Source organism: Passer montanus, unplaced genomic scaffold, assembly GCF_014805655.1.
Source record: "Passer montanus isolate IOZ18808 unplaced genomic scaffold, ASM1480565v1 scaffold21, whole genome shotgun sequence".
Classification (NCBI taxonomy): domain Eukaryota; kingdom Metazoa; phylum Chordata; class Aves; order Passeriformes; family Passeridae; genus Passer; species Passer montanus.
The window spans coordinates 5700679-5721376 of NW_024366703.1; the positions used below are offsets into that span (position 1 = coordinate 5700679).

At 61.9% G+C, this 20698-nt stretch overlaps 1 protein-coding gene across 4 annotated transcripts; it reads left to right on the forward strand.

The window, feature by feature from the left end:
- Positions 1–6809: 6809 nt before the first annotated feature.
- Positions 6810–20677, forward strand: CRTAC1 (cartilage acidic protein 1). 4 transcript variants are annotated; one of them, XM_039709313.1, is made up of 16 exons: positions 6810–6892; positions 10561–10757; positions 11917–12113; positions 13031–13161; positions 13767–13923; positions 14973–15107; positions 15402–15547; positions 15731–15867; positions 16512–16594; positions 17089–17189; positions 17274–17442; positions 17936–18081; positions 18214–18256; positions 18686–18829; positions 20005–20130; positions 20453–20677. In XM_039709313.1, exons 1-16 carry the CDS (start codon positions 6848–6850, stop codon positions 20578–20580), a joined length of 2085 nt encoding a protein of 694 aa, XP_039565247.1. In that variant the 5' UTR covers positions 6810–6847; the 3' UTR covers positions 20581–20677. The 4 variants fall into 4 exon arrangements, with proteins under 4 accessions (XP_039565247.1, XP_039565249.1, XP_039565248.1 ...); XM_039709315.1 differs by lacking the exon at positions 18214–18256 and having other exon boundaries at positions 20453–20581; XM_039709314.1 differs by lacking the exons at positions 20005–20130; positions 20453–20677 and adding an exon at positions 19063–19977.
- The last annotated feature ends 21 nt before the right edge of the window (positions 20678–20698 follow it).

Consider the following 20698-nt stretch of genomic DNA (forward strand, 5'->3'; position numbering starts at 1 on the left):
GAGCTGAGCATACAGCTCCTGCTTGCACAGCAGCGACTGCCTTGAACCCTGGCCCTTGGAATGGGAGGGGCAGCACGGGGCAGCCTCAGCTCTCCCTGACCAGCCTTTTCTCTGTGAGCCTCTTCCCAGCCCCCAGAGAGCCGGTCAATTCCTGTGGCTCCCGGGGCTCTCAGGGAGAACTTGCTGGCTCAACATGCTCATTGGGGTGTCAGAGGGGGCAGGGATTTTGGATGCTTCTCCCTGGATCCTTGCCAGGGTTTGAGCAGCAGGAACATGGACAACCAGGCATGGTCCAGAGACAGGGAACCACCTTGTTCACAACCAAGGGTGTTGCATCCATGTCAGAACCCAGCCAGTCCTGGGGACCCTCTGGGACCACACGTGGGTGCAGAGGGGTCCCTGATTGCTCTGCTCTAGTCCTAAAGGATCCAGACAACCCAAGGAGTTCAGAGACCTGCCACCTGGAACCCCACCAAGCTGTGGGCAGGCAGGAAATGAATGAACCGCATTCTGGGGCTGAGCACTGCCTCAAGCACCTTGCTGCACCCTGGTCCCAGGGAGCACAGGGCTGGCCCGTGCTTGCGTGAGCATCCCTCTGATTTATTGCTGCAGAGCAAATGCTTACGGAGTGCTTTTGGCAGAGAAAAGCTCTGGGGAACAGCAAGGGGTGTGCAGGAACAACAAGGGAATTGCCTGTCAGCCCCAGGGGCAGGCAGAGCACCCACAGCCCTGGGTGTCTCTCCCATGCCTGGCCAGGGAACACGCTCAGCCTGTGGGGAGGGGACTGCAGAGAGCTTGGGGCTGGGGTGGATGATATCTGCTTTGCATTATTGCACGGAACACCTGGGGACTCAGCAGCCCGTGACAGTGCTGTAGGATGCAGGGGAGCCGGGCTGTGCGGGCAGAGCTGGTGCTGCCGGCGGCCCCCAGGAGGGCGGGCTGCCTGGGGAGGGGGGAGCCGGCTTCTCTCCCTCCTTGTTCTCCTGCACAGCGACAATGAACAGGCACAGAAGGCAGTGCCTGTGCTGCAGGAATCAATACCGCTCCAGGAGCCGCCTGGGTGCTCCTCCCCGCGCTCCCGGGGGAGCCATCCCCAGCGTCCCTCCCACAGCTGTCACCCTGGCCTGCTTCCCGCTGCTGCCTCGCCCTCCAGCACGGACAGCACCGTGAGCAGCAGGGCCTGACAGCGCCAGGGCTGGGCAGCTTGGCTGGATAGCCTGGCTCCTTCTGGAGGTGGGGGGAATACGAGGGAGAGGCCTCATGTAAGGTTTTATCCAGTTGCCTCCCACTGGCACTGTCACAGCCTGCTCTGCCACAGTCCCTAGAAGGTACCAGGGCACCGTGGCTGGCTCTGTAGGCACAGCTGCTGCCAGGAGGTGATTTCTGCCCAGCAGTGTTCAGGGATGTTGCAGCCTGAAGCAGCTCCCTGTCTCACCCAGCGCTGGCTGTGGCAGAGCTGCTGCATCCAGTGCCAGCCCTGCCCCATGGGAAGGAACTCTACTGCTTTTGATAAGCTTTAATTGATTCATCAATGGGGTCCACTTGGAGCTGATAAATCTTTCAGGAGCCCTGGCAGAGGAGGCTGAGCTGTGCAGGCTGGGCATTCCCCTGCCTCCTTGCAGCTGCATGGCTTCTCTGAAGCAGCTGGCTGCCCCGAGTGTGTCCTGCCAGCCCCAGCTGGCTGCAAGCAGCACCGCAGGCTCCCCCTCAGCCTGTTTGCTCTTTCCCAGCCAGGAATGCTGCCTGGGAGGGCTGCAGCACAGCCTGATGCCTCCACCCTGCTGATATCCCTTGGCCAGGGAGCCCCATCCCAGTGCTTCTGGGGAGGGACATCCTTGTCCTTGGCTGAGAAGAGCTAATGGTTCCTCGCTCCATCACAGCGCCAGCCAGCTCCTTCCTCTGTCTTCCTGTCCCCTCTCCCGGCGTGGGACAGGGCAGTCCCCAGGCTGGGCTCTGCCACTGGTGCATCTCCACACCGCAGGGCTCTGGGATCCCAGGGGCACAAGTGCAGCTCGTCCCACAGGGCCGCGTCCTGCAGTGGGGTGGAAGCTCTCACTCCCGCAGCCCGTGTCCCAGCAGGTAGGGGGGAAAGCAGGGACAGGGACTGCGAGGCAGGAGGCGAGCGCAGGCGGATCCGGTTACAGGCAGCACGGGGCAGAGATATAGGCAGAGAACAGCAATGCAGCAAAAAAGGGCTTTTAGTGATAATAAATAATTAACATTTCTAATGATGTCCCGGCGACAGGAAGAGTCCAAGCGGGGACCTGGGGGCACTGTGCACGGTGACGGGAGAGGCTGGGGAGCTGCGAGGTCCAGGGAGGCTGTGCAAAGGCAGGGGCTAGGCTGTGAGAGAGCTGCAGGGCTGGGGGTCCCAGGGCAGGGGCTGGGCACCCCTGGAGACCCCCTGGGTGAGCAGTGCCTGGGATCCAGCATTCACACCCTGCTGCCAAGGAAACCTGTGAGGAAGAGGACTGGAAGACTAGATTAAACAAACTCGGGGGTTAACCTGACTTCTGTGAGGGTAATGCCTTCCCAGGGTTTGCCATGCCCAGCGAGCACCTGGGAGGGACTCCTGCTGGCAGCAGGAGGGGACTGGGGAAGGGTGCTGCGAGGAAAAAGCTCACAGGGAGCTGCTGGGATGAGTGACAGTCGCCAGGTCACTGCCAGCCAGGCACAAAGACACCCCCGCTCTGAGAGGTGTCCAGGGGACACGGGAGCAGTGTGATGGTCTGGGGTGCAGGACCAGAGAGGGAGGAGGTCTGTGGGCAAGACAGCAGATCAGACACTGCAGGACAATGACAGGGAGGGGACAGCATGGAGAAGAGGGAACAAGCAAGCAGCCATCTGAGCATGGGGGTATGTCACTGTGAGCCACCACACAATGGGCATGCAGACATGGGAGAGGCAGAAGCAATCCTAGGAGGAACCAGGAAGGCATTTCTGGCAGGACTGGGCACTTGCTTTCATGCCTGCCTGGGCCCCAAGGGACCTGCCTGGGCCCCAAGGGACCTGCCTGTGCTGGAATCAGCCTGGAAGGGGATCAGAGGTATCATGGGGCTGCCAAGGAGGCAGAGCCCGGGAGACCCGTGAAGGGAGGACAGCGACTCCTGCCCAGCACGGTGCAGGCTGTGGGGAAATGGAGCGCTCACTATAAATACATCAGCAGGGTAAACGCCAGGGAGGAGGAGAGCTATTTCAGCTAAAAGACAACATTAGCACAGGAACAACTGGGGATAAATTATCCATGAATACATTTACAGTAGAAATTAGACCCTCGGAGCAGGGATGTCCCAGCACAGCCCCTCCAGAGAAAAAGGCAATGCCAGGCAAGAGCCAGGATCGGCTTGGCAGCTGAGGGATCCACAGCATGTTGTGGTGTCAAAAAGCAGCAGGGGTGTATGATGGGATGTATGCACATCGCTGCATGCACGTGTGAGTGCAGGTGTGTGTGTGTGTGCGTGGTCTGCACGCACATTTGGGTGGCACACGGAGTGCTCACACAGGCAGATGGGCTGGCTGCAAAGAGTGTTGTGTGTGTGCATGTAGGTGCTTGTGAGTGTGCTGGCAGTGTGTGTGTGTGTGTGCTGTGCACCCACCAGGCTGTGTGCAGGTGTCTGGCCCTCATAGTGCTCCAGAAAGGGGAATGATGGCTCCAGTGAAGTATCCTGGAGGCTAGTGCCTTCAGTCAGCATTCCTGTGCTCACCTGCACCCTGTTTGTATTGCACCATCTGAAATTTGCTGGAGGACATTTGCTGCATGAGTGCTCTATGAATCCAGCTGATCCTGGGTGGATTCCTGTCCCTGATCCTCGGTGGATTCTCATCCTGCTCCCAGACCAGTACTATCCCTGCAAGAGCCACGGGGGTCATCTGGCACTGCCACACACAGGCTCACTCTGCTTGGCAGTACCCATTAACAGCCCTGTGCCACCCCTCTGCCCATTGCAGTGCAAGCACAGGGCAGACTGCTCCCCACCTTCCTGCTGCCTTCTCCCCAGTGAGCGCCTGGGGCGGCAGATGAGCCACCAGGCAGAGGGTCACCAAGCATCAGGGCTGCTAGCTTTAAGAGGGTTCCCATTCCCTGGGAGCTGGATCGGCATGGATGGGGCCCCAGCAGCAAGGGCCAGGGGAAACTGGGACATGTTAGTCCTGGGGATAGGAAAGGGAGGTCCCAGATGTGCAAAGATGTGGCTGGTGCTCATGCTGGCCCCAGCTCAGCAGAAGAGCCTTCCCCTGCCTTCACGCAGCCCTCAGTGGAGCGCAGCAGCTCCCTTCCCCCCGCAGCGTGTCTGGCTGCTGCTCGCTCTAATTTCCTGTGCATTGTCCCCATCACCGTGCCACCATTCCCTGCACATCCCACCCCCCTCCGTGCACTGCACTGCCAGGCTCCCTGTGCCCCAACGCCTGCGCCCTTCCTCACTGCTCTGCAAATGTCCCTGCGAATGTTCTCATGCATCCCAGCTCGTTCCACTGATGCTCTGGGCGTCCCTCTGCAGCCCCTTGCAGAGAGCTCTGGCACACCCCGAGGCGTCTGCCCCATTTTGTCCCCGGTGTGGATGCATCCGGAGGGGTGAGATGGAGACATCTAGGCCAGCACAGGGCCCAGAGACTGGTGCAAGGATGTTCCTTATGGCCACGGCTGTTGTTGTGCCAAGGTGCCTGCGGGCTGCTTTTCTCCCCCAAAGGAATATCCTGGCAAGGTGGCAGCATCCATGGGAAAGGCACTGAGAGCTCCAAAAGCAGCTGGTGGGGCACACCCTGCAGCCCTATGACTGGAAAACCACCCTGCCAGGTGCCAGCAGCAGTAGCTGGGGGCTGCAGCGTGCGAGGCCCTCTTGGCACGTGTGTCCTGCTGGCACACAGCACACGGGGTGTGCCCACGGGGTGCCGTGGGGCGAGCGCGCCCCTGGGGACACGGCGTGTGCAGCTGTGCCCAGCTGTGCCTGTCATGCACACCCCGATGCGCACCGCGGCCGTGCGGCTGCACGTGCAGCCCTGCCTGCCTCTGCTGTGCTCGTGGCCAGAGCCAGCCCCGCTGCGCTGGCATGCTGGGTTTACAGCCCCAGGGAGCCAGTGTGCCCAGTGCCATTCACAGCCTTGGCGTGCCTGAGCTGGCTGCCTGCTGGCTTGTGTGTTTTCTGTGCCTGCCAGGCACCGGGAGGGCAGTGGGAGCCAGCTTGCAGTTTGTACAAATAATTATCCGGGTGGTTACCAAACCTGGGATGAGCGAGCAACTCGGCAGCAGGGGGGCTCACCCTGAGCACACACGCACTCATGCAAGGCTGCAGCCGGGCACTGGGGCTGTGGGCACTGGCAGGCAGAGCACACCCACAGCGCTGGGGTGCACGGGGGAGCACAGCACTGCACATGTATGGTGGTCACACTGACATCCCAGTCTGGTGGGTTTGCTTGGCATCATGGCTCACCATGGCAAATGCAGGTGTGGTTCCTGCCCCACGGCAGTGCCCTTTGGCAGGTTCCCTGTGCCTGGATACCAACATTCTGGCTGTGAGAACCCTGCGGCAGGCAGCCACGCAGCAAGCCTGGTGCTCAGCCAGGCACCCTGCAAGAGGGAGTCATGAGAAACGAAATAAAGGGATATTTGATGGCTGTATGGAAGCACCTTTGTGGGAAATGATCACTGTGACTGGAGAGCTCTCGAATCTAGCAGGGAGAGAACGAGGAGCAACAGGCAGAAGCTGTAGCCAGACATGTTCAATGAGAAATAAGGGCTTTAGCAGAGGAGGTGATTAGCCACTTGAAGCAGCCAGAGTGGCATGAGTTCCTGCTGTCTTCCAGCATGCTGCCTCTCACAGTGCCCACAGCCCCAGACTCTGTGCTGGGGCACCTGTGAACGTGCTACAGTGGGGTGACCTGGCAGCCCTGTACCCTGTCAGTGCTGTCCCAGTCCCTGCCACAGCCACTTTGTGCTTCCAGAGACACGCAGAGAGCTCTGTGCCCAGCCCCTCGGGAAAACAGGTTGGGAAAGGCAGGCTTGCATAAATGCCATCCTGCCTCAGGCATCCACTGGCTACAACATTTTGGGCAAGTCAGTGCCTTGCATAACCTACGATGGGGCCTTTCTTGGAGTTCAGGCTGGCTGCCATGGCACAGCCACTGCTGGGGCCCCTGCAGAGAGAGGTGGTGACATGCAGGGTGATGACACAGGCAGGTGCTGACCCTCGGGTTGTGGCTGAGTGTTGGATTCATAGAACAATATAATGGTTTGCGATAGAAGGGAGCTCAAAGATCTAATTCCAATCCCTCTGCCATGCACAGGGATGCTGCCTACTAGATCAGGTCACCCAGGCTCCTCCAGCCTGGCCTTGAACGCTTTGAGGGATAGGGCACCCAAAACTTCTCTGGGCAACCCATTCCTGTGTCTCGCCTTTGTCACTGTGAATAATTTCCTTCTAACCTCTAATCTAGATCTCCCCTCTTTTAGTTTAAACCTGTTCTCCCGTGCCCTTCCAAGAAGATAGCGTTGCACCGGGGGGTGCCCAGCTCCGCTCTCTTTCCTCCTCCGGGTCAGGCCCCGGGCTCTGCTGGGCTCACCACGCCAGCGGCCCTTGCAGGATCTGGGGAGCCGTGCTCAGCACCAAGCACTGCTCCCCATCCAGCACCCCGGAGTGACCGCAGCGAGCCGGGACACACCGCAGCTGTCTCGGCCGTGACTCCGGCATCCCGGGACGCTCCCCTCCTGCCGGTGCCCGGAGCCCGGGGCGATGCCCGGTGCCCCCCCGCCGCTCCGCGGGGCCGGCCGTGGCGGCGGGCGGCCCCACCCCGCGCTCCCCATTGGCAGCGGCGCCCNGGGAGCGGAGCGGCCGCGGGCGGGAGGCGCTCCGGGATGCGCTCCCGCCGCCGAGGGGGCGCGGGGCGGCCCCCCTGGCCCGTGAGTAGCGCTGTGGCTCTGCTGCTCCGCGAAGTTTCCCGGGGACTCCGGGGCGGGGAGGGGCCTCTCTCAACTCCGGCACGGTCACCGGCCCGGGGAGAAGTTGGTGGAGGGCGGAGCGGGACCGCGGGCACGTAGCCTGTCCCCGTGGCGTGGAGGGGATGCGGGGCAGTGAGGCGGGAGGGAGCGGGAAGAAGGATGGGATGGGGATGGAAGGATGCTGGGCGGGGGAGGACCGTGCTCAGGAGGCTGTACGGTGATGGGGGTGCGTGCTGGGGCTGGAGCGCGCTGGCAGGGGCAGCAGGACTGTGAGCAGCGAGGGACAGCCCCTCTCTATAGCGGCACTTGTGCCCGGTGGTGGCTGAGCCCGTGGGGGAGCGGGGGGCAGTGCACAGGGCGTCCAGCCATGTACCTGCCTGCGTGGGAGGGGGCTGGCTGTGTGCTGGTGGGCCCGAGCCCCCCAGGGACCTGGTGTCCCTCTGGGGTGAGCTCAGAGGCTAAGGTGACTGCTCATCTCCACACTGCATTGGCTGCTGCTGGCTGAGCCCCAGGCTGCCAGGTCCAGCGCTGAGGAGTCCTGCATAGGAGGGACAGGCTCGCAGCAGCGAGCAGACGTCGCAGCAGGACCCAGCTCATGGGCTCTGGCTGGAGCAGAGGCACTGCAGGCTCTGGGCTGCTTGGGATTGAGGAGCTGTGGAGGGGCACTGCTGCTGCTCTGGGCAGCCCAGCTGTGGTGGGAGAGGGGTCTGCTGGGTCTGTGGGACATCTCCTGCCTGTCCTCTGCCCTGGCAGGTACAGCTGTGGCAGCCTGGGAATGCTAGGAATGAGAATATGGTGTTAGTGGGGCCCGTGCAGCATGGTGGCATGAGGTGCTGTGGTGTCACCATGTTGTCACGGCTTTGGGGTGCATTTGGGGTGCAGTGATGCCCTTGCTGCATGATGTCAAGAAATGTCGTAGAGGAGCTGGAGGTGACTGCGGCCCACAACGGGACATTGCTGCAGTGGTGGAGCATGACATCACTGGGGTGCGTGCTGTGCAGGGCACCAATGTCACGGTGACACACGTGACAGGGCGGCCACACAGGGACCTCACACCCCCCTTCCCCACGATGGAGACTGGGGGATGTCCGTGTGTGTACAATGGGGAGATCTGGGAACAGCATCTCCCCACTTGTGGTGAGAGGTGTGGGGCACAGTCGCCTGCCTGTCCCATGGTCCCTTTCCAGTCCCATCCCACCCGGGCACTGTCAGCCATAGCAATGCGTGGCTCAGGTGAATCCTACATGCTGCATCTCTGCCATGGGGCCAGCACCCTCTGCCTGGCTGCACCCTGCATGGGTGCCTGCTGCACCCTCCCAGTGGCTGTGCCCCTGCTTGGCACCTTGGCTTCGTGTCACTGGCCAGACTGCAGAAGCACCGGGGGTGACCTTGCCACCAGATGCCACAACACAAACCAGGACGTGACTCTGCTGGAACAAGATAGACTGAGGTGTGCCCTGCACACAGGCAGGACCCCACACCTCAAACCACAGGTGAAGCCTCATGCTGGGACTGTGGTTCTGTCAAAAGCATTCTGGGAATGATGAGGCCCTTCTGCATCTGACATGCAGAGCCTGAGTCTGCCTCCCTTCCCAAAATGGCCTGGCACTGGGCTGGACATCCCTTCCCCATGGCACCAAGCACCGGATCCACTGGGAAAGCCTTTTGTCTCCAATCAGGAACATTGTTTCCTACTGGAAAAGCTCCATCCAGCTTGGAGGGATTTCAGCTGCAGCTGGATGGGGCAGGGGGGGTACCTGGGTAACAGTCTGGAGATTGGGAGATGGAGTGGGCAAAAACAGGGAGCCCTGCCAATGGCCTGGGGACAGCCACCCATCATCTGGCTGTGGCTGGGCGTGAGGCAGCACTGCTCTGCAGGGCCAGGGCTTTATGTGTCAGCCCTGCACCCATATGTCCACCCTGTCAGTGGCTCTCCCCATGCTCATTTTGGTAAGCCTGCAGTGGGGCTGTGGCAAAGGCTCCCCCTCCTTCACTCTGGCACTGCAGAGTGACACCCAGGGACTTTCCCATCCCTGAACAACCCGATGAACCCTGTCCCCATCACATGTCTTGAATGGGACCCCTGCACCAAGGAGAGATCCAGGCTCCTGCCCCTCAAGAGCTGCTCCAGACAGTGTGACAGGTTAATGGGCCGCTACAGGAAGAGTCGGAGCAGCACAGGGTAGAGCTGGGGACACACACACATCCACCCTGGAAGCTGTGCCCGGGCTGCACATGGGGTTGGAGGGGAAAGGGGAGCAGGCTGGTGCAATGCCATACAGAACTGTGGTGTTGTGGGCAGTAGGGTGAAGGTTTCCTCTGCAGCTGGAGAGCAGCCCCTTCCTGCCCAGCTACATGGGCCTGGAAGATAGTTATGGCATGGGCATCCTGGCCCCCAGGAGAGCCTTGGGACCATTCCCATCCTCAGAGGAGGCAGCAGCAGGCTGTTCTCCACAGCCCACTGAGTCTGCTGGGGTCTAAATCCTGGGCACCTTCCCCTCTCGAAGCTGGGCATGTGTGGTACCACACAGCTGCCACCGCTTCCTTGGCTTGCTGTCTGACTCCAAAGCATGGAGGTCAGCTGGAGGGGTCATTCACTCCTGCCCCGGGGGACTGTTCCTGGCTGGGGAGGGCAGTCCTGCCCAGGGAGGTCCTGCCCAGGCACAGTCACATGAAGCACTGTCCCCTTCCAGGCCAGGTGCCCCAACAACCCCTCCAGTTTGCAAGCGTTTTTTCTCCCTGCTGGAGTGCAGGCATGTGGGATCGTGCCCATATCCTGGCATCACACAGCTCATTTCTGGGCTCTTCCCCTCTGGAGGTGACTGCCAGGCCTGGGATGAGGGGTGCCCTCCTAAGTGCCACCTTGCTCATCACCTGTGCTACAGCCAGGTCAGAGCCAGCTCCAGAATCTCTGCAGCCTTGCCAGCAGTGCTGGCAGCAGCCGTCCTCCGCAGTCCGGGTTAAATGAGCCTCTCCTTCCAGTCTCCTGTTCCTCCCAGCATCTTCTCATGGCTGCATCCCTGTGCAGAAGCCTTCCCTGGCCAGGAGCTCACCCTGCAGAGACCCTGGGAGGAACATTTCCAGCAGGATGGGGAAACTGAGGCACATGGGAGTAACCTGATAAAGTATCCCTGTGTTCTCCCTGTGAATTTCCCCAGCTCTGGAAGACCAGTGGGACAGAAGACAAACTCCTTAGGCCAGTGAATGTCTTCTTCCTCTGACCCTGCCAAGGGAGCAGTGATTGACATTTTGACTTACCAGGACCTTGGAAGCCAGGGGCATCTTAGGGCAGAGTGAGCTGTGCCTGAGCCCAGCTTTGTCAGCCCCCCACAGCCCTCCTGCTGCCCCTCCAGTCCCTCTAACAGGATGGGCTGCCAAGGCTGGGCTGCTGCTCAGCCCTGCTCACTGGAGTAGGATCTTGTCCCAAGGGTGAACAGTGCCAGGGCAGTCCATGCATGGGGACGCCAGAGTGACAGTGCCCAAGGGTCGAGGGACAGGTGGTGTGGCACAGGCTGGGCTGCTGTGGCAGGGGGTGTAAAGGGAGCATCTCCCATGCAAGGACAGCGGGGCTGCTTGGGCATGGTGAGCAGAGTCTCGTCCTGAGCTGATGGGCTGTAGGTCTCTCCCAGGTGTCCAGGATGCTGGCGTTGTGCCTGCTGTCCCTGGCCTGGCTCAGCGAGGGCTCCCAGCGCAGCGAGCCCATGTTTGCAGCCGTCACCCACCGCCTTCTCCCGCCTGACTACGACAGCAATCCCACACAGCTCAACTACGGCGTGGCTGTCACCGACCTGGATGCCGATGGGGACTTCGAGATTGTGGTGGCAGGGTGAGTGGTGCACCTCATCCTCAGTGACAGCCGGACTCGTGGTGCTGCAGGGACAGGAATGTCTCCCTCCTCGGTGGTCTTGTGGCTGGCTGGGGGGGCTGTGCACACAGGTGGGTGGGTTGAGGTCTGCATGCACCCACCGGTGAGTGTGTACCCACACAGGGTGTTGATGCCAGCTGAGTGCCTGTGTAGGACCACGTGAGTGTCCCCATCGGGCCCTTCTCTGTGGGGCGGTGGCAGCTGCCCAGCAGCCAGGGTCCACCCTGCAGTGCACAGCCAGCGTGTCCCCAGGCCGTCTCAGCTCCGCTGACAGGACTCAGCTCTCTCTGGAGATTCAGTTAATTGGCTGGAGGTTTTTATAGTCCTTTATTGGAGTGGTGGCTGGAAAGGGCCAGCAGGAGCCGGGGAAGCAGGGAGCCGTGTGCTGCCAGTGCCCAAGTGGGGCTGGACGCAGAGCAGCTGCTGCCAGCACGTCCAACCCTGGTGAGGAAGAGCAGGGGCCATGGTGTAGGCTCTGTGTGTGTGCTGGCACAGCTGTGAGCTGCTGCTGCTGCAGGGTGTCTGTGTACACCACCATCCTCACTCCCTAAAGAGACTTGCACACACCGGTGTGCCCACCTTTACCCTCACAGATCCCATCCAGCTAGATGGAGGTGCTACAGTGGCAGACAGAGTGTGGCCCTGCTGCTGCTCTGAATATCACTGAGGCAGGAAAACATGGCCAGCACTGGGAGCCCTGGAGGGGTCTGAGCCACCACTCCCAGCTGTGCTGAGTCAAGAAGGCAGCTGGAGTTTTGTAAGCAGTCGTGGTGCCCATTGTATAACTTGTTTACTGGTGCGTTGGGCAGGAGCGGGCGAGGAGCCAGTGGGATGCACCGTGCTGAGAGGATTTGCCTTGCGTGCCGGTTTCCTTGCCCTGGGAAAGCTCTGCAAGCAGAGACCTGCACCCCATCCTGTACTGCTATCTGCCTGACCCCCACTGCTTCCCTGGTGTTGCCAGACATGGGATGCCTGGCAGGGTCCTTGGCCTCCATGGACCATGCAGGTGCCCATCATGGGGAGAATCCAGTATCACACCCAGTGTCCCCCCAGGGGTGAGACGAGGCTTTTATCCCATCCCCAGTCCTGGGGAAGCCAGTAGCCCTGCTTACACTCGCAGGTACAATGGCCCCAACCTGGTGCTCAAGTACGACAAGGCCCGGGGGCAGCTGGTGAACGTGGCGGAGGATGAGCGGGGCTCCCCATACTACGCACTGCGGGACCGGCAGGGCAACGCCATCGGTGTGACAGCCTGTGACATCGACGGCGATGGCCGCGAGGAGATCTACTTCCTCAACACCAACAATGCCTTTTCTGGTGAGCCCTGCCAGCAGCCAGGCCCCAGGCGCGGGGGGAGCCCCGGCACGGCTGCCCGCGACCTTCGGCGTGTGAGGGATGTGCGCGGGCTGGAGTTAATTTCTCACTTGAGTGGCTCCATTGATTGATGGCAGCACGGGTGGGACACTGAGCCCAGCCAGCCACCGAGTCAGCACTTCCAGCTGCCCATTGCCCTTTTTGTGGCACCCCAAGTGGGACAGAAGATTCCCTTCTGCCCCCTCAACTGTCCTGCCACAGGGACTGTAAATCCCAGCTGTGTCCTGCAGCAGTTGTGCCCTTCGGTCTCATGGCTCTCCTGTGCCTGCTGCACCAAGTCCTGTCCAGTGCTGTCCCTGCTCCTGGCATGCCTGTCATGGGAACAAGACTTACGTGCTCCAAGCTGGCATCGGGAATCCCCAGCGCTCCCTGGCTTGGCGCTCCAGCCCAGCCCTGCCCTGTGTCCCTGACCTCCAGGCAGCAGATCTGTCTTCCCAGTGCTCCTAATTACCCGGGCTGGCAGTGGCTGCTGGCACACCTGTCCCTAAATCAGGATCTGCCATTGGCGCTGTCACAAGCGGTGTAGCTCGCTGACTGTGCCTGCCACTGAATCGATTTCTTTTTTAATTTTTTTTTTTTTTACCTTCCTGGGGATGATCTACAGGGCTGTGCCTCATTGGGACATATTTTAGCTTAATGAGTTGATTCTTCTGTGTGTCTCCCCGTGGCCCTTAAGGGTCATGGGGCTCTTGCAGCAGCAGCAGCCCAGCCCTATGGCACTGTAGGGAGCTGCAGGGACAGCAGATATTTGGGGTGCTCTGGAAAAAGGGTACCTTTTCCACAACTTCTCTTGCTACAAAGCACCCTCCTCAGGAGTAGGCGGCGTGCTGGAGCCCACTGACCTGTGCCCCCTTCCCCAGGCATGGCCACCTACACAGACAAGCTGTTCAAGCTCCGCAACGGGCGCTGGGAGGACATCCTGAGTGACGAGGTGAACCGGGACGTGGCCAGCCGCTTTGCCGGCCGTTCTGTCGCCTGCGTGGACCGGACGGTGAGCAGGCAGGGTTCTGTGGGCAGGGGCATCTCTGCCCCCTCCCCACTCCCAGTGCCCCGTCAGTGGAGTCCTGGGGGCCTGCTCCCCTTGCCCATCCCATCCCCTGCTTGGCCAAGGGTGTGCCCCAGCTGCCCCTTGACTGTCAGGGCTAGCAATGGCCCCAGCTCTAGAGACTGTGGATGCCTGTCCACACGGTTGCCACCAGCTGATAAACGTGCCTGTCGAGGTGATTTATGTTCCTGTCACCTGCTCTTTCTTCGTCCTCCTCCTGCAGTGGTTTGTTTCCAAATGATTATCGCTAAATCAGGGTGCAGCCACTGCACGGGACAAAGGGGGCGGTGGCAACTAGGAGGACCTGGCACACCGGGATGCTGGGAGGGGGGATAAGGTGCTCCATGCCGGCACTGTGACCAGAGCGCTCCTGGGGGCAATGGGGCACATCCCTATTCCTGGGATGCTTTTTGCCGTGGGCTTTGCAGAGCTCTTGCTCAGCACACAGTAGCAGGGCCTGCTCCCACGGAGCATTCACAGCAGGCACCCCGTGGACCCCGCGGAGATGCGCTGTGGGTGGGTGGGTGCTGAGGCGGCGCTGCCGGCTGCAGGGCTCCGGCAGGTACTCCATCTACATCGCCAACTATGCCAGCGGCAACGTGGGCCCCCATGCCCTGATTGAGATGGACGTGGCTGCCAGCGACCCTGCCCGTGGTGTCGTGGTGCTGGTGGATGTGGCCGCCCAGGCTGGCGTCAGCAAGTACACAGGTACACCCGGCTGCCGCGGCCCTGCGGGGGGACGGGGCGCTGCAGGGCTTGGCGAGCGCGGGAGCCCGCTGTGGCAGGGCAGAGCAGCCGGAGGCCGTGCCACGCGTTGGGCTGCCTGACTGCCCCATCTAGTGGCAGCCCCACGGCCCGCGAAAGGGACCGGGACCGTGGATGCACGCCCGGCAGGACCCCCGTGCCCACCATCAGCGGGGCAGGTTCCTCCCGAGCTCACAGCATCCCCAGGGCAGGCAGCGGGGTTTGGGAACGTGGGCGTCGGGAGGAACAAGCCTGCCTGCGCCCCATGCTGCCCCACCACCGTGGGGACCGCTGCGTGCCCCAGCGGTAAATTGTCACTAATTAGGAGTGTTGTCACCATGGCGATGGCAGTGATTAGGGTTGGGAGTGACACAAGCGGCTGCCAGGCCCAATTAGCTCCTGATGAGAGCGATTGGAGCTGGGCAAGAATGGGACACTGCGGGGGGACGGGGCGCTGCAGGGCTTGGCGAGCGTGGGAGCCCGCTGTGGCAGGGCAGAGCAGCCGGAGGCCGTGCCACGCGTTGGGCTGCCTGACTGCCCCATCTAGTGGCAGCCCCACGGCCCGCGAAAGGGACCGGGACCGTGGATGCACGCCCGGCAGGACCCCCGTGCCCACCATCAGCGGGGCAGGTTCCTCCCGAGCTCACAGCATCCCCAGGGCAGGCAGCGGGGTTTGGGAACGTGGGAGCGGGAGGAACAATACCGCCTGCGCCCCATGCTGCCCCACCACCGTGGGGACCGCTGCGTGCCCCAGCGGTAAATTGTCACTAATTAGGAGTGTTGTCACCATGGCGATGGCAGTGATTAGGGTTGGGAGTGACACAAGCGGCTGCCAGGCCCAATTAGCTCCTGATGAGAGCGATTGGAGCTGGGCAAGAATGGGACACTGCGGGGGGACGGGGCGGGGGAGGGTGCTCGGGTCCACCGTGTGGGCAGCGCTGAGGGAACACGAGGAGCACAAACTCCCCTGGGGCAGCTCAGACAGTGTCCTCATCCTGGGCTACTGTCCCCAGGCGGCCGTGGGGTGGCCGTGGGCCCCATCCTGAGTGACAGTGCCTCTGACATATTCTGCGGTAATGAGAACAGCCCAAATTTCCTCTTCCACAACCGGGGGGACGGGACGTACAGGGACGTGGCGGCTGCCGTGGGTGAGTAGGGGAAGCCGCGAGGAACGTACAGCTGCTGGGGGTTTCAGGGCAGGTGGCTCTGCCTGTCCCTGCCTGCACTGGATAAGGGTGGTGGGGACAGCCCTGGGGACCCAGTGACCCACTGACCACTGTGCAGTGGCTGGGGTGCATGGAGTGTCCATCAGCGCGGCAGGGATGTAACCCTGCGCGTGGAGCACCTGCCTGGGGACCATGGAGCACATCCTAGGAGCTGTGCTGGGGACGAGGAGGCAGGGAGGGGTTCCCGTCTCCCCCTGTGCCCTCGCGGTTCCCCAGGGCTGGATGACCCCTACCAGCACGGGCGCGGTGTGGCGCTGGCTGACTTCAACCGCGACGGCCGGGTGGACATCGTCTACGGCAACTGGAACGGGCCGCACCGCCTCTACCTGCAGGCTGGAGCTCCCGGGCGCGTCCGATTCCGGGTGAGGCCGGGAGCCCCCCGCGCTGCTGGCTCTGCCACTGAGCCACCTCGGCCAGCGGGGCTGCCTTCGCTCTGGGCTGATTGTCTCTGAGCCCCACTTGCCGGCGAGGAGGGGACCCGAGGCATCAAAGCAGGAGCCAGGTGTCCTGCTTCCCGTGCCTATTGTCAGGCTGTGTCCACGCAGGACATCGCCACCCCCAAGTTCTCCATGCCGTCCCCCGTCCGCACCGTCATCGCAGCCGACTTCGACAACGACCAGGAGCTGGAGGTTTTCTTCAACAACATCGCTTACCGCGGCTCCTCCGCCAACCGCCTGTTCCGGTAGGAGCCCGGTGCACCGGGAGCCTGCACCCCGCCCTGGGAGCCCAGCAGCCCCGGCAGCACAGCCAGGCTCACAGGGCTCCCCTCGGCGGCACCACGGCTCGGGCTCGGCTCATAAAAGGCGTCGTGACTGAGCCCTTGCTGGTGTCATTACCAGTCACTGTGATCGTGCCTGCAGCAGCCCCTGGGGTCCCCAGCACCGCTGATTAGCAGCCGTGTGGAAGCTTGTTCATGGCTCCTGTTAATTGTGGGGGTCAATTCTTATTACTTCTGTGTAGCACCTCCTTGCCTTGTGTGAAGGGTGATGGGAAGTGGTTTTCTACCCAGTGCTTGCACCCATGGGTGGGTAGAGGGCAAGGGTTTTGCAAGGAGCCCTTTGGAGACATCTCCAGGCTCCAGCAGGATGCAACAGATGGTGTTGCTACTCTGCAGTTCAGACCCAGAAGCTGTCATGAAACTCCTGTTGCCCCGGCATGGAGTGGGGATGTGCCAACAGGCAGGGGACAGTCACATCCTCCATCCACACCCTGTAGCCACCAGGGCTGTCACCCCTACTGTGATTCTTCAGGAGGGGACAGACATGCCCAGGAAGGTTCTGAGGGCTGCAGGAGCTGGTGTTAATATCCTCTGTGTGTCCTTGGCAGGCTCATCCGCAGAGAACACTCAGACCCTATTGTGGAAGAGCTGAATCCAGGGGATGCACTGGAGCCAGAGGGACGGGGCACAGGTGGGTCCCCCCTGCTCTGGCACAGCACTGCTTGGCACCTTCTCTGCCTGAGGATGCTGCATGCCTGGCTGAGTTATCTGCCTGCTTCCCACCAGGAGGCTGGAGCTCCTGTCAGCCAGGAGTGCCTCATGCTTTCTCCCTCCACCCATGCCCAGCCAACAGTGCCATCTCCAGTATCCCAGAGGCACTCTTGAAGGGCCCCTTACTGAGTCTCCACTGCTCAAAGCCAGCCTCTGCATTTGGGAAGAGGTCAGGCAGCTCCCTGTGACCCAGAGCCCTCCAGGCACTGCCTGTCCCCTCTACTGCCCAGGGTGCCAACGCACCTGATTACAGGGTGCCAACCACATGCCTGCACTGAAGTCACCCCATCTTCCCTTTGTCCCTGCATGGCTGGGAGTGCTGCTGTTGCCAGTGGAAGGCCACAGCAGCAACAAGGTCTGGTGCTGGGGAACATGGGGCCAGGTATCAGGCACAACATGATTCCATCCTTGCAGGAGGTGCAGTGACAGATTTTGATGGCGATGGGATGCTGGACCTCATCCTATCCCATGGCGAGTCCATGGCACAGCCAATCTCCATCTTCAAGGGCACCCAGGTGAGTCAAGCAGGGTCTCCTCGTGTAGTTCCCATCCCTTCCGTCCCTCCCAGCTCAGCCTCTCTGCTCCCTCCCCCTTTGCAGGGCGCCGGCAACAACTGGCTGCGCGTCATCCCCCGCAGCCGCTTCGGGGCCTTTGCCCGGGGGGCCAAGGTGGTGCTGTTCACGCGGCGCAGCGGGGCCCACCTGCGCGTCATCGACGGCGGCTCGGGCTACCTCTGCGAGATGGAGCCCGTGGCACACTTCGGACTGGGTGAGCTGGGACCAAGGGGCTGCACCGCCCCAGCCTCCCCTGGCACTCCCCAGGGCAGGGGCCGTGTCTGCTGCCCCTTGTCCTGCTGCGCAGGAATCATCCATGCCTGTCACCCTAGGTATGCTGGGCTCGGTGCAGGGCTGGGGGCAGGCTGCCCAGGCACTGCAGCTGTGCTGCGAGGGGCAGCTGCCCCCTTCCCCATCCCCTGCCTGCTGCCTTGCCCAGGCAGTAGGGCTTTCCCTTCCCTTTAACTCTGCCCTGGTGCAGCATGTCCAGCAGCCAAGCCTGCAGGGGTGTCCCTGCCCACTGCAAGGCCATCCCATGTACACCCCTCAGAGTACATCCATGTGCGTGGGCTGTCAGCATGAGCACCTGGAGCTGGGCTCAGGGAGTAAGGGAGGACTTTGCCCCTCCATCCCTACCACCCCGCTGGCCTCCTTTCAGCCCCTGCCCACCCTGGAGACCCTCCCTTTGATGGGCTGCCCGCCTGCAGGGCGTGACGAAGCCAGCAGCCTGGAGGTGACCTGGCCAGATGGCCGCGTGGTGTCACGAGCTGTGGCGAGCAGTGAGACCAACTCTGTCCTGGAGATCCCCTACCCTCTGGATGTGGAGGAGCCACTCATGCCTGCCCCGCTGGAGGTGAGGGCCAGGTGTGGGTGTAGGGTGTGAGACTTTGGGGACAGGAACAAGGGGCTGGGCTCTGCTGGCTCAGTGGCTGCCCAGGGCTGATTCCTGCCCATCCCAGTGGTCTCTGCTTCTTCCCAAATGCAGTGCGGGCAGGGATTCTCCCAGCACGAGAATGGACGCTGTGTAGGTGAGTGGCTGCTGGAAGCACAGGTGTGCTGTCCCCAGGATGCTGTAGCATAGCCCCATGGGGGACACTCTGAGACTGGGAGGTGGCTGCCTGCCACATGGCTCAGTGCCAGGTACAGCTGCCTGCCTGGCACATGGCCTGGGAATGGGACACCTGTAGAGCTCCAGAGGGGCACCATGGGCACAGGGAACAGCGAGAGCAGTGTGCTAGGGCAGGAGGCACGGCTGGCGTGTGGCAGGCTGTGTGCTGCAGCCGTGAGCGATGGGAGGGGCAGCAGAGATGCAGCAGGGGGCTGTGGCCGTGCTGTGAGCCTCCTGGGCAGGGGTACAGCTTGTGCATGGCTACCACTGGGGTGACCATCCAGTGCACTGGGGGGACTGGAGGGGCTGGCAGCCTCAGGCTCTCCCCACACTGAGGACCCTCTTGCAGACACAAATGAGTGCACTGAGTTCCCCTTCATCTGTCCCCGGGACAAGCCCCTGTGCATCAACACCTATGGCGGGTACCGCTGCCGCAGCAACAAGCGCTGCAGCCGGGGCTTTGAGCCAAACGAGGATGGCACAGCTTGCGTGGGTGAGTGATAGCTGGGACACCCTCACCCCATGCCAGCTGGCATCAGCCCCAAAGCACCACCTCGGGATGCTGTTGCACCCCTGACAAAGGCCAGGCCACAGCCTGCAGCCTATTGCACAGCAGCCCAGCCAGCTCCACCCTGGTTGTGTCTGTTTGTCCGTGCCTCCCACTGAGCTGCCACTGACTCCTCTTTCTCTTTTTCTTTCTTGTTCCTTCCCTCCTTCTCTGTGCAGCTCAAGTGGCCTTTTTTGGGGGATATCCATCTGCTGGGAGCTGGCTGGGGCTCCCCCACAGTGCCCTCCTCCCTCTAGTCCTTGGACTCTGCCTTTGTCTCTATGCACTTTAACCCCTGCCCATAACATGCCAGAGCAGCCTTGGTGGAAGGATGGGTTGGCCTCTGCCTGTCTCTCCTTTTCTGTCCACGTCGAACCACCCTGGGAGTGGCGGCTGGGACATGCTGGGGTGACCTGCAGTGGGACGGGCACAGACCTGGCAGTCCTGTGCTCCATCTCTGGGAAAGCAGCCCTGGGGCAGCCTGGCAGAGCCCCTTCCCCCGCACACCCCACGGCCCCAGTGCTATTCCTGCCATGCTGGTACCTCCCCGGTGGTCGCTTGCTCCGTCGCCTCGATACCGTACCGTGTGCCTGCTGGTTTGGCCTGCGACGTGTGTGCTTCGCCTGCCCCTCCTCGGTGATGGGAGCCACCTCCCCAGCCCTGGCAGAGGAGGCTCTTCCCAGCCCTGCAGGGGCAGGATCCTCCTGGTCTGTTTTTTAACATATTGACCCTTCTGTTTGGAGTCGGACCCTGCTTAGTCCCAACAGTCTTCCAGCCCCTCTCCCAGAGAATCCCCAATAAACTATATCCCATCTATTAAGCTGGTCTGCTGAGCTCTGCAGGGCAGGGCTGTGCTTGTGCTTCTGCCCACCCTGCCCTGGGGCTGCAAGGGGAGGGAGCCCAGGATGGGGAGCATCCCCAGCCTGCCCCAGCTCTTCCCACCTGGATGGGAGCTGGTGCTGGGGCACCTGACCCAGTTCTGCACTGGGACTGCAGCAAAATGTGCAGCTCTGAAGGGGCTGGGGTGCACCAAGCAGCCCTGCCTGCATCTCAGCAAAAGGGCTGGACTGCTTTCCCCCCTACATGCTATAACCCCACACTGGTCTCTTTACCCTCACCAGACATCGACGAGTGTGCTCAGGGCTTGCACAACTGCAGCCAGCTCTGCATCAACACCCCTGGGGCACACAGCTGCCTCTGCCACCCGGGCTTCCGTCCCCTCGATCCGGCTGCCAGCCGGTGCCTGGGTGAGTACCTGCAGTGCCCAGCCACCTGCTGCTGCCAGGCTGCCCTGGCAGCAGAGATGGCTGGGGTGCCCAGTTGTGCCCACAGCCCTGGGGCTGGGGGGCAGAATGGACAGACTGTGGCTGTGCTGGAGTTGGTAGAGTAAGGACATCTGCCAGCCAGCAGCCTTGGCACCAAGCAGTGGCAGGATCACCTGCCTTTGTGTCCCAGGTTCACCCAGCCCTGCATCTGCCCCCCTCATGCCCCCTCCATCTCTTGCCCTGCTCAGGCCAGACATTCCCTGAACCCTTGGCACAGCTCTGACCTTTTCCCCTTCCTTCCCAGACATAGATGAGTGCCAGGCACAGCCTGGTCCCTGTGACCACATCTGCCACAACAGCTATGGCTCCTTCCACTGCCACTGTCACCACGGCTTCTCCCTGGGTGCTGGTGGACGCTGCTGGCACAATTAGGCTGTGCTGGCACAATTAGGCTGCTCTGGCACAGCCAGGTGTTCCCTGCTACCCCCCAGCACTGTGCTGGTTGCACCCAGTACCAACTGAATAAACCCTTTCCTGCTCTCTATTCATT

What these genes read in the sequence shown, in the direction of transcription:
- CRTAC1 (XM_039709313.1), top strand. Translation starts at nt 6,848, where the DNA reads ATGCGCTCCCGCCGCCGAGGGGGCGCGGGGCGGCCCCCCTGGCCC. An exon ending in TTCGAGATTGTGGTGGCAGG is followed by an intron (nt 10,758 to 11,916) that starts GTGAGTGGTGCA and finishes TTACACTCGCAG; the next exon opens with GTACAATGGCCCCAACCTGG. An exon ending in CACCAACAATGCCTTTTCTG is followed by an intron (nt 12,114 to 13,030) that starts GTGAGCCCTGCC and finishes CCCCTTCCCCAG; the next exon opens with GCATGGCCACCTACACAGAC.